Source organism: Ranitomeya variabilis, chromosome 1 (assembly GCF_051348905.1).
Source record: "Ranitomeya variabilis isolate aRanVar5 chromosome 1, aRanVar5.hap1, whole genome shotgun sequence".
Classification (NCBI taxonomy): domain Eukaryota; kingdom Metazoa; phylum Chordata; class Amphibia; order Anura; family Dendrobatidae; genus Ranitomeya; species Ranitomeya variabilis.
The window spans coordinates 605657068-605670097 of record NC_135232.1 but is presented as its reverse complement, the minus strand read 5'-3'; the positions used below and the strand labels follow the sequence as shown (position 1 = coordinate 605670097).

Below are 13030 nucleotides of genomic sequence, written 5' to 3'. Positions count from 1 at the left end.
ACTGATGGCCTGAGGCTTATTTATAGGGACCCTAGAGACGCCCCGACCCCCACAAGTTGCCACCGTGTCTTCTTAGGTATTAAGATCGGGCAGCCAACTTGGAATTGACTGTCCTGCTTGTCTCTGAAGTAAAGCGTAGAGACTATTACTCCCTCGTTGTTCCGGCCACCGGTATTTCTGCGCTTCAGAAGGAGGCAGCCTCTCACAGGTCAGAACTCCTTCTGCTATTCCTCTCCTTTTTGCTATGACTTCGTTTCTCACTCACTACAACACGCTTCCTTTCAATGTCTCTTTCTTTGGATGCTGCCGCACGTGGGGCAGGCGCAGCTCCGTGGACCCTCGTCCTCCACAGTCTGGATCTGGCTGGAGCTCACTCCAGCCAGCTTCTGCCAAACTCCGTCGGGCTCTGACTGTCTGAGTGAAGCCCAGTCAGCTTCTGTCTAACTTCCTAACCAACCAACCAACCAACCAGTTTTACCTATATGTGAGGAGTGGCCTAGTAGATAGAACCTTTGCTCCCCCTGGTGGCCTGGAGTGTGAAATGTGTTGTGTGTCGTTGTGATACCTGGACAGAAGATCTCCTTTATTGCCATCAGACGTAATATTGCTCCCCCTGGTGGATGAACGACATTACTGCAACGACCAGGACTCTGGGGCGCTGCACATGTGCTTGTGAACGCATGGGTTCACATAGACAGCAATGCGTTTTTTTGCCGCATTCCTTACGCAATCGACCGCATACGTTTCTAGGCGGCAAATTGACGCCTCTAAAATTACTACATGTAGCATTTACTGCGCCAAACCGCAAACGACGAAACGACACATGCGCCGTCAAACGCGGCAAAAAGCAACCGATCGCAGACGCATGCGTCCCTAATGTTAAATATTGGAATACACAACGCAAGCCGATATTTGCGGGAGAAACGCTGCAGACACAACCGCAAATGTGAAACCGGCCTAAAAGCTCAAAAAAGAATAAGGCCATGTTCACACAGTGCGTTTTTTACCGCGGAACCGCGGCGGTTTTGCCGCTGCGGTTCCGCAGCTGTTTTCCATGCAGGGTACAGTACACTGTACCCTATGGAAAACAGGACACACTGTGCACATGGTCCGGAAATTTAAAAAAAAAGCCGTGCTGAATAGCTCCCGGAAAAAAGAAGGAGCATGTCAATTCTTCTTCCTGAACCGCAGCGGTTCTGCACCCATAGACCTCCATTGTGAGGTCAAAATCGCAGTAAAACACGCAGATCAAAAATATATCTGCGTGTTTTACTGTGGTTTGATGTGCAGAACCGCTGCTGCAGGAAGTGCGGGGGAGCGGGCGGAAGTGCGTGGGCGGAAGTCCGTGGGCGGCGTGTGTGGTCCCGACTGTGTCACGAAGAGACTGTCATCATGGAGGCATACCGTCGCATGGGGATCGATGTAGGGCGTCTGATTGATTTGGTAAGTCTGTGTGTCCGTCCCCATGCGACGATATGCCTCTATTGTGCTAAGTCGCCGTATCGGACTACTACTCCCATCCGGTATTTAGGATGGGAGAGTTGTCCCTGTGTCCGGCGACTTAGCACAATACTAAAGTTCACACCAAACACAAACACACAATACACATACATGACACACAGTACAGTACATACAACACATAACATAGAGTATATACTCACCATACACCACACTTGTAGGCGAAGCCCTCGATCCTCCAGGAAAAAAATCACAAAATAAAAAATCAAATCCATACTCCCTGTCCGCAGAATCCATAAAACGAGTGTCCCACGCCGATCGGCTGCTCTCCGGCGATACACTGCCAGGAGCGAAGCTCCTAGCAGTGTATCGCGTACTGTCCCGGAGCTCAATGGCTCCGGCGTCTCGGTTAACGGCAGTACAGCTGCGTTGAACTTTCCCACGCAGCACTGCCGTTAAGCGAGAGAGCCGGGGTCAATGACCGCCGGTTAACTCGCTCGCGCATGCGCAGTGACACACCGACAGGAACTATGGCTCCTGTCAGTGTGTTGCTGCAGCCGTGGAGAGCAGACATATCTCTGGATGTGTCTGTTCTCCATGGAAGATCTTCGTGGGACCCTCGATGGATTTCTGCGGACAGGGCCAGGGAGTATGAATTTGTTTTTTTATTTTGCGTCTTTTTCAGGTCGAGGGTCTTCAGGACGGATTGAGTGTACAATAAAATATGGTCAAAAAGTGGGTGTCTTTATTTCATTAAAATATTTTTTTTCTAGTGTTTGTGTTTTTTTTTTTAACCCTTTCATTGGATTAATAATGGATAGGCGTCTTATTGACGCCTCTCCATTATTAACCGGGCTTAATGCCACCTTACAATAGCAAGGTGGCATTAACCCCTCATTACCCCATATCCCACCGCTACACGGGAGTGGGAAGAGAGTGGCCAAGTGCCAGAATAGGCGCATCTTCCAGATGTGCCTTTTCTGGGGTGGCTGGGGGCAGATGTTTGTAGCCAGGGGGGGCCAATAACCATGGACCCTCTTCTGGCTATTAATATCTGCCCTCAGTCACTGGCTTTACCATTCTGGCGGAGAAAATTGCGCGGGAGCCCACGCCAATTTTTTCCGCCATTTAACCCTTTAATAGGATTAATAATGGATAGGCGTCTTATTAACGCCTCTCCATTATTAACCGGGATTAATGCCACCTTACAATAGGAAAAATACGTGCAAATGAAAGACGTGGCACTTAAATACGGGATACGTGGCACTTAAATACGTGGCACGTGGCACTTGTACGTGATACGTGGCACTTAAATACGTGATACGTGTCACTTATACGTGATACGTGTCACTTATACGTGATACGTGGCACATGGCACTTATACGTGGCACTTAAATACGTGGCACTTAAATACGTGGCACGTGGCACTTAAATACGTGGTACTTAAATACGTGGCACTTAAATACGTGGCACGTGGCACTTAAATACGTGGCACGTGGCACTTATACGTGGCACTTAAATACGTGGCACGTGGCACTTAAATACGTGGCACGTGGCACTTAAATACGTGGCACGTGGCACTTAAATACGTGGCACATGGCACTTATACGTGGCACTTAAATACGTGGCACGTGGCACTTAAATACGTGAAGAATCAACCCCAGGATCGCAATCCGGTGTGGTGTGCGGAGCTGGATCCGCGGGCTGTCATCTGGCCTACTCTCAGCACTCTGCAGAGCGCTGTCATTACAAACACGTCCACTCATTTTGGTGTGTTAAGTTCCAAAATGGAGGATGGAAGAAGAAAAGGGTTGGACAAGGAAATGACATCATTTTTTTTTTTCCCCCCCCCACTGCAGTAAACTTTATTTCTGTCAAACACAGACAATCTGCAGACAAAACTGCATCAAAAAACGCACTAAAAAACGCACCAAAAAACGCACCAAAAACGCACCAAAAACGCACCAAAAACGCACCTGCGTTTTCTGCAGAGACCTGCAGTTTCAGTCAGGAAAAAAAAAGGATGGAAATCCTGAACGTGTGAACATAGCCTAAAGCTTTAAATTTAGAACAAACAATATATCAAATGTAGCACATCAATATTATAACTAGAACAGTTTACAGATCTGCCATAGGCATTAATATTCAGGTTACTGAACAGTAACTTTGCAGTTGGTGATGGATCTTGTCTTTACTGACAAATGCTGTTATCAGTTATAGTATAGTTTGTCACTTTAGGCATTGCAGAAAGAACAAACAAAAATGATGATAATGATAGTAATCGTACTTGCTCATGCTGGACGTCTTTAATTTTAATTGACCGAGGGACCGAGGGCTGGCTCCTGTGCTGATAGAGGTGGGAGAAGAGTTAATACGACAAACTGTTGGACTGTGAATGAGGTGCTGGGGCAGTTGGTATGGTGGATTGAGAAAGATGTGTGGTGCTAAATGACACAAAAACAGCTCTCACTCACCCCGACTGTAGGGGGTAAACAAGTGGAGTTTCTGCGGACATAGACCTGTCTGAGCATACTTGGTGGAGGAGGAAGAAGCAGCAGATGAGGTTGATGGGAAGACCGGTGATTGGCGAGGCCCAATAACTGGCATTATAGTGCAGTGATATTCCCAGACTAAGACATATTGATCAAGCATGTTATGCATGATAGGAAACCCCCCCCCAGGAAGAAGCAGAACGCGAAACACGCATTTTTGGGAATCTGTACTGCCATAAGCTAGGTGGTATGCTATTTTTCATAAAAATACACGTCACTTTACCTTATTACTTGCTGCTAATGTTTGCTACTGACGGTGACGTCACCGCTGTGCTCTACTTTACTGCCGGCGCTGACACATTCAGTGCAGGAAGCTCTGAGCAGCAGCGCGTAACCCTGTGGACGCCGGGGGACGTGACAGACATCAGAAGGTGAGTATGCACTAGTTTTTTTTTTTACTTTTACAATGGTAACCAGGGTAAATATCGGGTTACTAAGCGCGGCCCTGCGCTTAGTTACCCGATGTTTACCCTGGTTACAAGTGAACACATCGCTGGATCGGCGTCACACACGCCGATCCGGCGATGACAGCGGGTGATCAAGCGACGAAATAAAGTTGTGGACTTCTAGCTCCGACCAGCGATATCACAATGGGATCCAGATCGCTGCTGCGTGTCAAACACAATATCGCTAACCAGGACGCTGCAACGTCACGGATCGTCGTCGTTCTCGCTGCAAAGTAGCTTAGTGTGAAGGTACCTTTAGGCTCTATCTCCCTGAAGACATTGGTCTTTTGGGTATCTGAATACTGTTCTAGTAGGCAGTATTTTTAAATTTGTATTTTCATGTTTTACTCCATTTAATATTTTTTAATCAATTATTAATAAAAATTCTATAGTTTTACGTATGGCATATGCTCCCATTGCTTTGTTTTGGTTGGTTCATGCACGTAGTTGTCAAATTATTGCAATTTTTGCCTCTACTGTTTGGTTTTTTTTTTGCAAATTTGGCAGATAACAGGAGTTGTGTCATCTTTTACGGTCTTAAAAAAGGCCCAGGCTAGGCAATCTTTTCCTCCCCTGTGACCTGCAGACTTGCGACCAGAGCTGGCCACAGCCAGAGTTGTGGCTGAGGATTCAGTCATGGTTGCATCACTCTGTGTCTGTGCGAGAAGATGCATCGTAACCTCCGTGTCTTCCTCCTTATTCATCTATTCTGCTGAGGTACTCAGCTGTGTACCCTTGGGTTCACACCAAGTCGGATCTACAAAGACTGTACTGCATGTGATGTTAAGGTGGAGGAAGAGGAGAAGAGGCCACTTGATGCAGGGCTTGCCATCTACAGGAGCACATACTCTTTCTGGCTTTCATCTACAATAGACAATAAGTATTGTTAGCATTGTCCGTAGCCCTGGGCGCCCATGTAAAAGGGAAAGGTCTTTAAAGGGAATAAAGTTTATGTTCGTGACACCACCTGTGGTATTCGGTCAGTGGGGCCCGACGCTGCTTTAAGGGGTCCTCTGGGGTGATGTTATGGCAACTAGATGGTATTACTTCCCACAGGTGAAGTATATCCCCAGGGCTCCCGATGTGTAGATGGAAGATGGTGAATGGCACAGTAATGAACGAGGACACAGGGTTGCAATCTCTTTACTTGGTTTACTGAAGACTTTAGGCAGCCACAGTCCAGGGTACCAGATCACAGGGCAGGCAGGGTCTGGTCGGTTTGGAAGTGAATCCAGAGTCCCCGTTACCAGGTGGAGTTAAAAGCCTTCCTCTAGTGCGGTGGTGTTGTAGTCACTTACTGCCTAAGGCTTCACATAAGGTCCTCACAGTTGTTCTCTTTGTCCCCCATATAGGATAGGACATAACCCGTATGACTGGTGACTTGAGCCGGTTTATAGGGACTCTAGCATGCCCCAGGCTCTATTTGTGTCACTGTGCCTCCTGGGTATTAATTCAGACAGGTAACTTGCATTTCAGCTGTCCTGCCGGTCTCTGATGTAAGTCATGGAGTTCCTTACAACCTTGATGTCCCGGCTACCAGTTATCTGCGCTTCAGAAGGAGGCAGCCTGCTCGTGGCTGGTCTCCCCTGATGTCTTTCTCCTTTTGCTTCGTTCCCCTTCATGTTCACTGAACAATGTCCTTTCCTTCTGTATGTTTTCTCTTTCCTGGAGCTGCAGCACTGCGGCTACACAGCTCGTTACACCTTCTCTGGCCTCAGACTGCTGTCTGGCCCTGACTGAACTCTGTCAGCTACTAACTGTTCTGTCCATTTCCCTCCAAACCACAATATATATCATATGCAGGGGAGTCACCTAGAAAATAGGATCACAAGCTCCCCCTTGTGGCCTGGAGTGTGAACATGTTGTGTGCATTGTGATTACCTGATGAGAGTTATCTTTCGCTTCCAAACGTAACATCACTCTCCCCGTGAGGAGAGCAATGCTACTGTGACAACCAGGACCCTGGGTCGCCACACCACCATCTCAACAAGTTCTATTTTTCATCCACTAGTTAATGACTACACAAATGGAATATTGGGTGACTGGACCGATGGATATTTTATATAACTGCTGCCATTCCTGACCTCCACCACACACTAGAGGCGGCTGATGACATTTATGTATTTTACTAACAGTCTTGGACATTTTGTCTCCCCATTCCTAATTTACAGATTTTATACTATCGCTCTGTGGATCCCTCACCCACATCTTATCTTCATATTCTTACAGATTGGATAACAATGATCTACCAGACATTTCCTGCATCCAGTTGGCATCTGGAATAAGGAATAACCGGTCCCTGAAGACACTTGTTCTGTCTTACAACCATCTGTCTGGTCCTCACTTACGTGATTTGTTGGAGGCTCTGTCCAGTCCAGACTGCCAGATAGACACTTTGGAGTGAGTATAAACTATGTCTTCCATAAGTCTTAGTTCTGTAGTTAATGGATTATATTCTATTTTCTGCTTTGCACCATTGTTATTTCTATGAGATTAACTGCTGATTTCACCTCAATGCTGTATGTGACATCTCTCCATACCTGATCATTTTGCACCTTAAAGGTAGCTGTCGCTCGATCCATGGTGCCCAAACTACTAGAAGTATGAATCAGAGCCTGGCTGCATGATTGTAGCCAGGTATATTTTTCTCTTAAATACTTTGGTGTTTTAGAGGGTGTGTAGTTTAAAGAGCCGGCCAGGGACCGTAGAGAAAGAGTAGACTAACCAGGCGCCACTCCTGGCTGGCTCCTCCCCATTCTGCTATGGGTGATTGACAGTTCTCTCCAATGTGTCTTCTTAGCAAGAGATCTGTCAATCACCTGAAGTGGCACAGGGAGAAGCCTTCTGAGGCCAATGCCGGACTAGTCTTATCTTTCTCTACATCCAGATATCACAAAACAAACTGCATACATTAATAGAGAGATCTTACACCTGATGATGATGGTGGACTTACTTTAAAACCCATGCTAGAATAGCTGTATAATCCTGATTTTATTAATGAAAGCAGTATGTTTTGTGCAATTTGTTATGGTTTTACACAAGTCATGAAGTGAAATCTTCATATGGAGAAAGCAAATATTAAAAATACACTTTTACTTCATAAAAGGAAGGTTGACACATTCTACATCAAACAGATACCTTCCTCAAGACTGTTTAACATTGCTTGTATGTGTGGAATTATGAAACTCTATGGGTCAGTGTGCTGTCCAAGGATAAAATGGAGAGCACATGGCCATGGGAAACGGATGTGTAAATGTAGCATTAAAGAGGTTTTCCAGTGAAAACAAGTTATCACCAGTCCAGAGGATAAGTGATAGCATGATGATTGGTGGGGGTCCAACTACGGAAACCTGTACCGATCGGCAGAATGGGGACATTTTATTCTTGACAGGGTACTTGTATCCTTGCTACAAAAAGGAGTGGACTGTCTGACTGCTGCTCCTTATATTTTTATGGTCCTACTAGAAAAAGGTCAACACTCAATGGACAAAGCACATGTCTCACTGCTGTTCCATTCCAAGGGGGTAAAAATTCCCTGTTTTTTGGATCAGAGCGGGTCACAACAGTTAGACTCCCACCGATCAACAAATCATTCATTCTGTTTCCATGGACAATCCTTTTAAGCCCACTCCACAACAGCCAACACTTTGTCAATTAGAAAAGTTAAAAAGACCATAAACCTTCGAGTTACACTCACTGGTGAAAGCTTCCTACATTTTTCTGGTAGAAAAGTGACTATGAACAGTGACTGGTGTCCTGCCAATTCACACTAATATAAATGATTTTGTTTTCTTAGGATGGTGGAAAATGAATTTTTTGAAGAACAGAATGAAGAAATTTTAAGAAAACTGATTACCAAAAAACCATACCTGAATGTTAACCTTCGCTAGAAACCTTTATTAATCATCAGAGATTACCGGAAGTGAAAATTTACATGCACTGGTTGCCTGTGTATGGAGCTCACCTACAACATGCTATTAACTCTTTACATGCTACTATCAATTTCTAACGGCAGTATTTCAGATGCGCGATCCCGGAGGCGCACTGTTGGAGGACACCTTCTCTCATCCCAATCCTCCTTCTGCGATTGACGAATATACATTAGGTTGCAACCTGTGGAAAGCAAAAAAACTGCATGTGTTTGGAGAAAAACTACTTTGCCTGTATGAACTGTATCTAAGGCCTAATGCCTACCAGAAAGAGTGAATCCCTTTAACATCTAAAAAAGAAACCAACTAAAATTGGAATCACTCACTTTGTCACCCATTAAAAATAGTCTTTAAAAAAATATTTGGTGTCACTGCGTCAGTAAAATTCAAATCAAAATTTAAATTAACCCTAAAGCACCAAAATAAATTCAGAAATCAAAATGCTAGAATTGCTGCTTGTTTTCTGGGAAGGGGGGGGGCTGCACCTCACAAATGCAATAAAAAGTGATCAAAATGATATGTTGCTAAAATTAGTATTAATGAAAAGCAGACCTTCCCACAGCTCCATCGATGGAAAAATAAAAAGGTCACTGGTCTCAAAAAATTGTGAATCAAATCAAATAAATATCTACAGTATAATATATATATATATATATATATATATATATATATATATATATATTTGTTACGATTTTTGGATTTTTTTTAAGTCTAGAATCAATAAAGAAAAAAAGAAAAGAAAATCTGTGTAAACTTGGTATTGCTGTACTCATACTGACCTGGAGAATCATGTTACCAAGTCATTTTTACACCACAATGAGTCTTTTTAAAGAAAAACTCTTAAGGCCCCGTCACACTAAGCGACGCTGCAGCGATACAGACAACGATGCCGATCGCTGCAGCGTCGCTGTTTGGTCGCTGGAGAGCTGTCACACAGACCGCTCTCCAGCGACCAACGATGCCGAGGTCCCTGGGTAACCAGGGTAAACATCGGGTTGCTAAGCGCAGGGCCACGCTTAGTAACCCGATGTTTACCCTGGTTACCAGCGTAAAATGTAAAAAAAACAAACAGTACATACTTACATTCGCGTCCCCCGGCGTCCGCTTCCTGCACTGACTGAACGCCGGCCCTAACAGCAGAGTGGTGACGTCACCGCTGTGCTGTACTTTCACTTTGCGGCCGGCCGGAGCTCACAGTCAGTGCAGGAAGCGGACGGCGAGGGACGTGTGACAGACATCAGAAGGTGAGTATGTACTGTTTGTTTTTTTACATTTTACACTGGTAACCAGGGTAAACATCGGGTTACTAAGCGCAGCCCTGCGCTTAGTAACCCGATATTTACCCTGGTTACCATTGTAAAACATCGCTGGTATCGTTGCTTTTGCTGTCAAATACAACGATACACGGCGATCTGACGACCAAATAAAGTTCTGAACTTTAATCAACGACCAGCGATATCACAGCAGGATCCTGATCGCTGCTGCGTGTCAAACACAACGATATCGCTATCCAGGACGCTGCAACGTCACGGATCGCTAGCGATATCGTTTAGTGTGACGGTACCTTTAGGCTATGTTCACACTTTGCGGTTTTTGCTGCGGATCCGCTGCGGATTTGACGCTGCGGATCCGCAGCAGTTTTCCATGCAGGGTACAGTACAATGTTACCCTATGGAAAACAAAAACCGCTGTGCCCACTTTGCGGAAAATCCCTTTAAAAACCGCGCGGAATTGCTGCGGAAAAAAAGGAGCATGTCACTTCTTTCTGCGGATTCCGCAGCGGTTTTCAACATGCACCAATAGGAAAGTGCTGTTGAAAACCCGCAGAAGAAACCGCAGGAAAATCCGCAGGGAAAACCGCAGCGGTTTTTCAATGCGGTTTTTCCAAATCCGCTGCGGAAAAATCCGCAGCAAAATCTGCAAAGTGTGAACATGCCCTTATGGGTATGTCAATGGAAAATGAAAAAAAAAAAGTTGAAACAAGTGTACAGAAAAAAAATTGTCCAAACTGAGAAGGGATTAAAGGGGAATATTGTACAATTGATTGTCTGTTATGTATAAAATAAATTTATCATATATTTCAAATTTTTTGGTATACATTAATACAGAGGGTAACTAGAAAGCAGATTTATGTATATGATACAAGTAAGCACAAGGCCGGTACAAGGTATTCTGGTGCCCTAGGCAGATGATAGCCAATGGCGCCACCATCAGGCAGAGGTGTATCTAACCTTTCCTGCACCCGGGACAAAGGATCAGTTTGGCGCCCCCCCCCAAACCTCCCCCATTTGAACCTTAACTCTATTGAAACAGTATGACCAAGCTAAGGTACATTCCTGAATACCCATAATGTTAAAATAGATATCAATAAAAGTAAAATTAATTGAGACATCAGTAGGTTAAGTGTTTTTGAATATCCATATTGAACCAGGAGCCCCATATAATCCTGCATAAAGGTTAATAATGGCCCCATAAGATGCTCCATAGACACATTTGCCCAATATAGTGCTGCAGAAACGTTGATTATGGCCCCATAAGATGCTCCATAAAGATATTTGCCCCATATAGTGCTGCACAAACGTTAATTATGGCCCCATAAGATGCTCCATACAGACACTTGCCCCATATAGTGCTGCACAAATGTTAATTATGGTCCCATAAGATGCTCCATACAGACATTTGCCCCATATAGTGCTGCACAAATGTTATGGCCCCATAAGATGTTCCATACAGACACTTGCCCCATATAGTGCTGCACAAACGTTAATTATGGCCCCATAAGATGCTCCATACAGACATTTGCCCCATATAATGCTGCACAAACGTTGTGGCCCCATAAGATGCTCCATACAGACACTTGCCCCATATGGTGCTGCACAAATGTTATGGCCCCATAAGATGCTCCATACAGACACTTGCCCCGTTATAGTGCTGCACAAACGTTATGGCCCCATAAGATGCTCCGTGCAGCGCCCCAGAGTCCTGGTCGTGGCAGTATTGTCACTCTTCCACCAGGGGGAGTGATGGTACGTCTGATGGTAATAAAGGAGTTCACCTGACCAGGTATCACAGTCACACACTACACTTCACACTCCAACCACCAGGGGGAGCAAAGGGTTCTATCTATTAGGCCACTCCTCACACTCGGGTAAAACTGGGGGTTGGATAGGAAGTTAGTCAGAAAGCTGCCTGGGTGAGAACCAGAGAAGACCTGTCAGGCAGACAGGGAGAGAAGGAGGAACATCTGAGCTGCAGACAGAGGTCCCTGTCAGGGGTGGGATCCTGACAGAGACTTAGCATGAGATAGAACGTTACGGAGCTGCGCCTGCACTTCAGCGAAGCGAAGTATATTGTGGAGAGTGAGAAATGAGATCACAGCACAAGGAGATAACACCGGGAGGAGGGTCTGCCCCGAGATCGGCGGCCTCCCGACGAGGCGCGTAGCTGGTGGCCGGAACACCAAGGGAGTAATAGGCTCTACGCATTACTTCAATCAAAGGCAGGACAGTTATTTCCAAGTTGGCTGCCCAACCTTTAACCTAATGAAGACAACGGAGGCAAATTGTGGGAGAGGGGCGTCTCTAGGGTCCCTATAAAATAGCTCCAGGCCTACCCCGTCATACTGGTCGTCCTATCCATACCAACTGGGGGACGGAGAGAGAATATCAGAAAAATACACGACAGTTGTGAGGACTATCCCGTGGTGCTCAGCAGGGAAGTACTACAACACACAGGCGCTAGTAGGAAGGCTACTGATTTCCACCTGCAAAGGGAACTCTGGATGTGCCTTCGGACCAGCCGGATTCAGCCAGCCCTGTTAGCAGTGCTCTGGATATATCACCCCAGCGGACCCCTAAGCAGCGTCGGTCACCCTGACTGAACACCACAGGTGGCGTCACGAACATTTGACAAACTACACCTTTAATTGGGCGCCCCTTAGCAGAGCCACGGACCGGGTCGGGCCACCATGACATCCCCAGAACCGAGACAGAGGGACCCAGTACCGAGTACCCCACTGCCCTGTGCCTGGGGGCGATCCACTCCATACAGACACTTGCCCCGTTATAGTACTGAACAAACGTTATGGTCCCATAAGATGCACCATACAGACACTTGCGCCATATAGTGCTGCACAAACTTTATGGCCCCATAGATGCTCCATACAGACACTTGCCCCATTTGCTGTTGCGATAAAAAAAAATCACATACTCACCTCTCCGTCGCTCAGGCCCCCGGCACTTTCAATATTCACCTGCTCCTCCTTCCAGCCGCCGCTCCATCTTCAGCGTCTTCTGCACTGACGTTCAGGCGGAGGGCGCGCACTAACCACGTCATTGCGCCCTCTGACCTCAGCGTCACTGCAGAAGACGCTGAAGATGGAGTGGCGGCTGGAACGAGGAGCAGGTGAATATCATGCAATGCTGTGCTCCCCTCCCCGTTATACTCACCTGCTCCTGGCGCTGTGCAGTCCCTGCTTCCCCGGCAGCTTCTAACTGTACTGAGCAGTCACCGTTACCCTATGGGAGGTGGAGCCGCATATTCATTACTGTAATGAGCGGTACCATGTGACCACTCAGTACAGGAAGAAGCTGGGGTGCCGGGGAGCTAGGGACCTGCAGGGACCGCGACGGGAGCAGGAGAGTAT

General features: G+C 46.2%; 1 protein-coding gene across 2 annotated transcripts in view; it reads left to right on the top strand.

Moving 5' to 3' along the window:
- Positions 1-9011, top strand: part of LOC143770331 (uncharacterized) — a 600942-nt gene extending 591931 nt beyond the window's left edge. For both annotated transcript variants that reach the window (XM_077259855.1, XM_077259863.1), the window contains 2 exons: positions 6686-6856; positions 8253-9011. In XM_077259855.1, the coding sequence (XP_077115970.1) occupies positions 6686-6856; positions 8253-8346 (265 nt within the window). In that variant the 3' untranslated portion in view covers positions 8347-9011. The remainder of the gene's footprint in view (positions 1-6685; positions 6857-8252) is intronic.
- The last annotated feature ends 4019 nt before the right edge of the window (positions 9012-13030 follow it).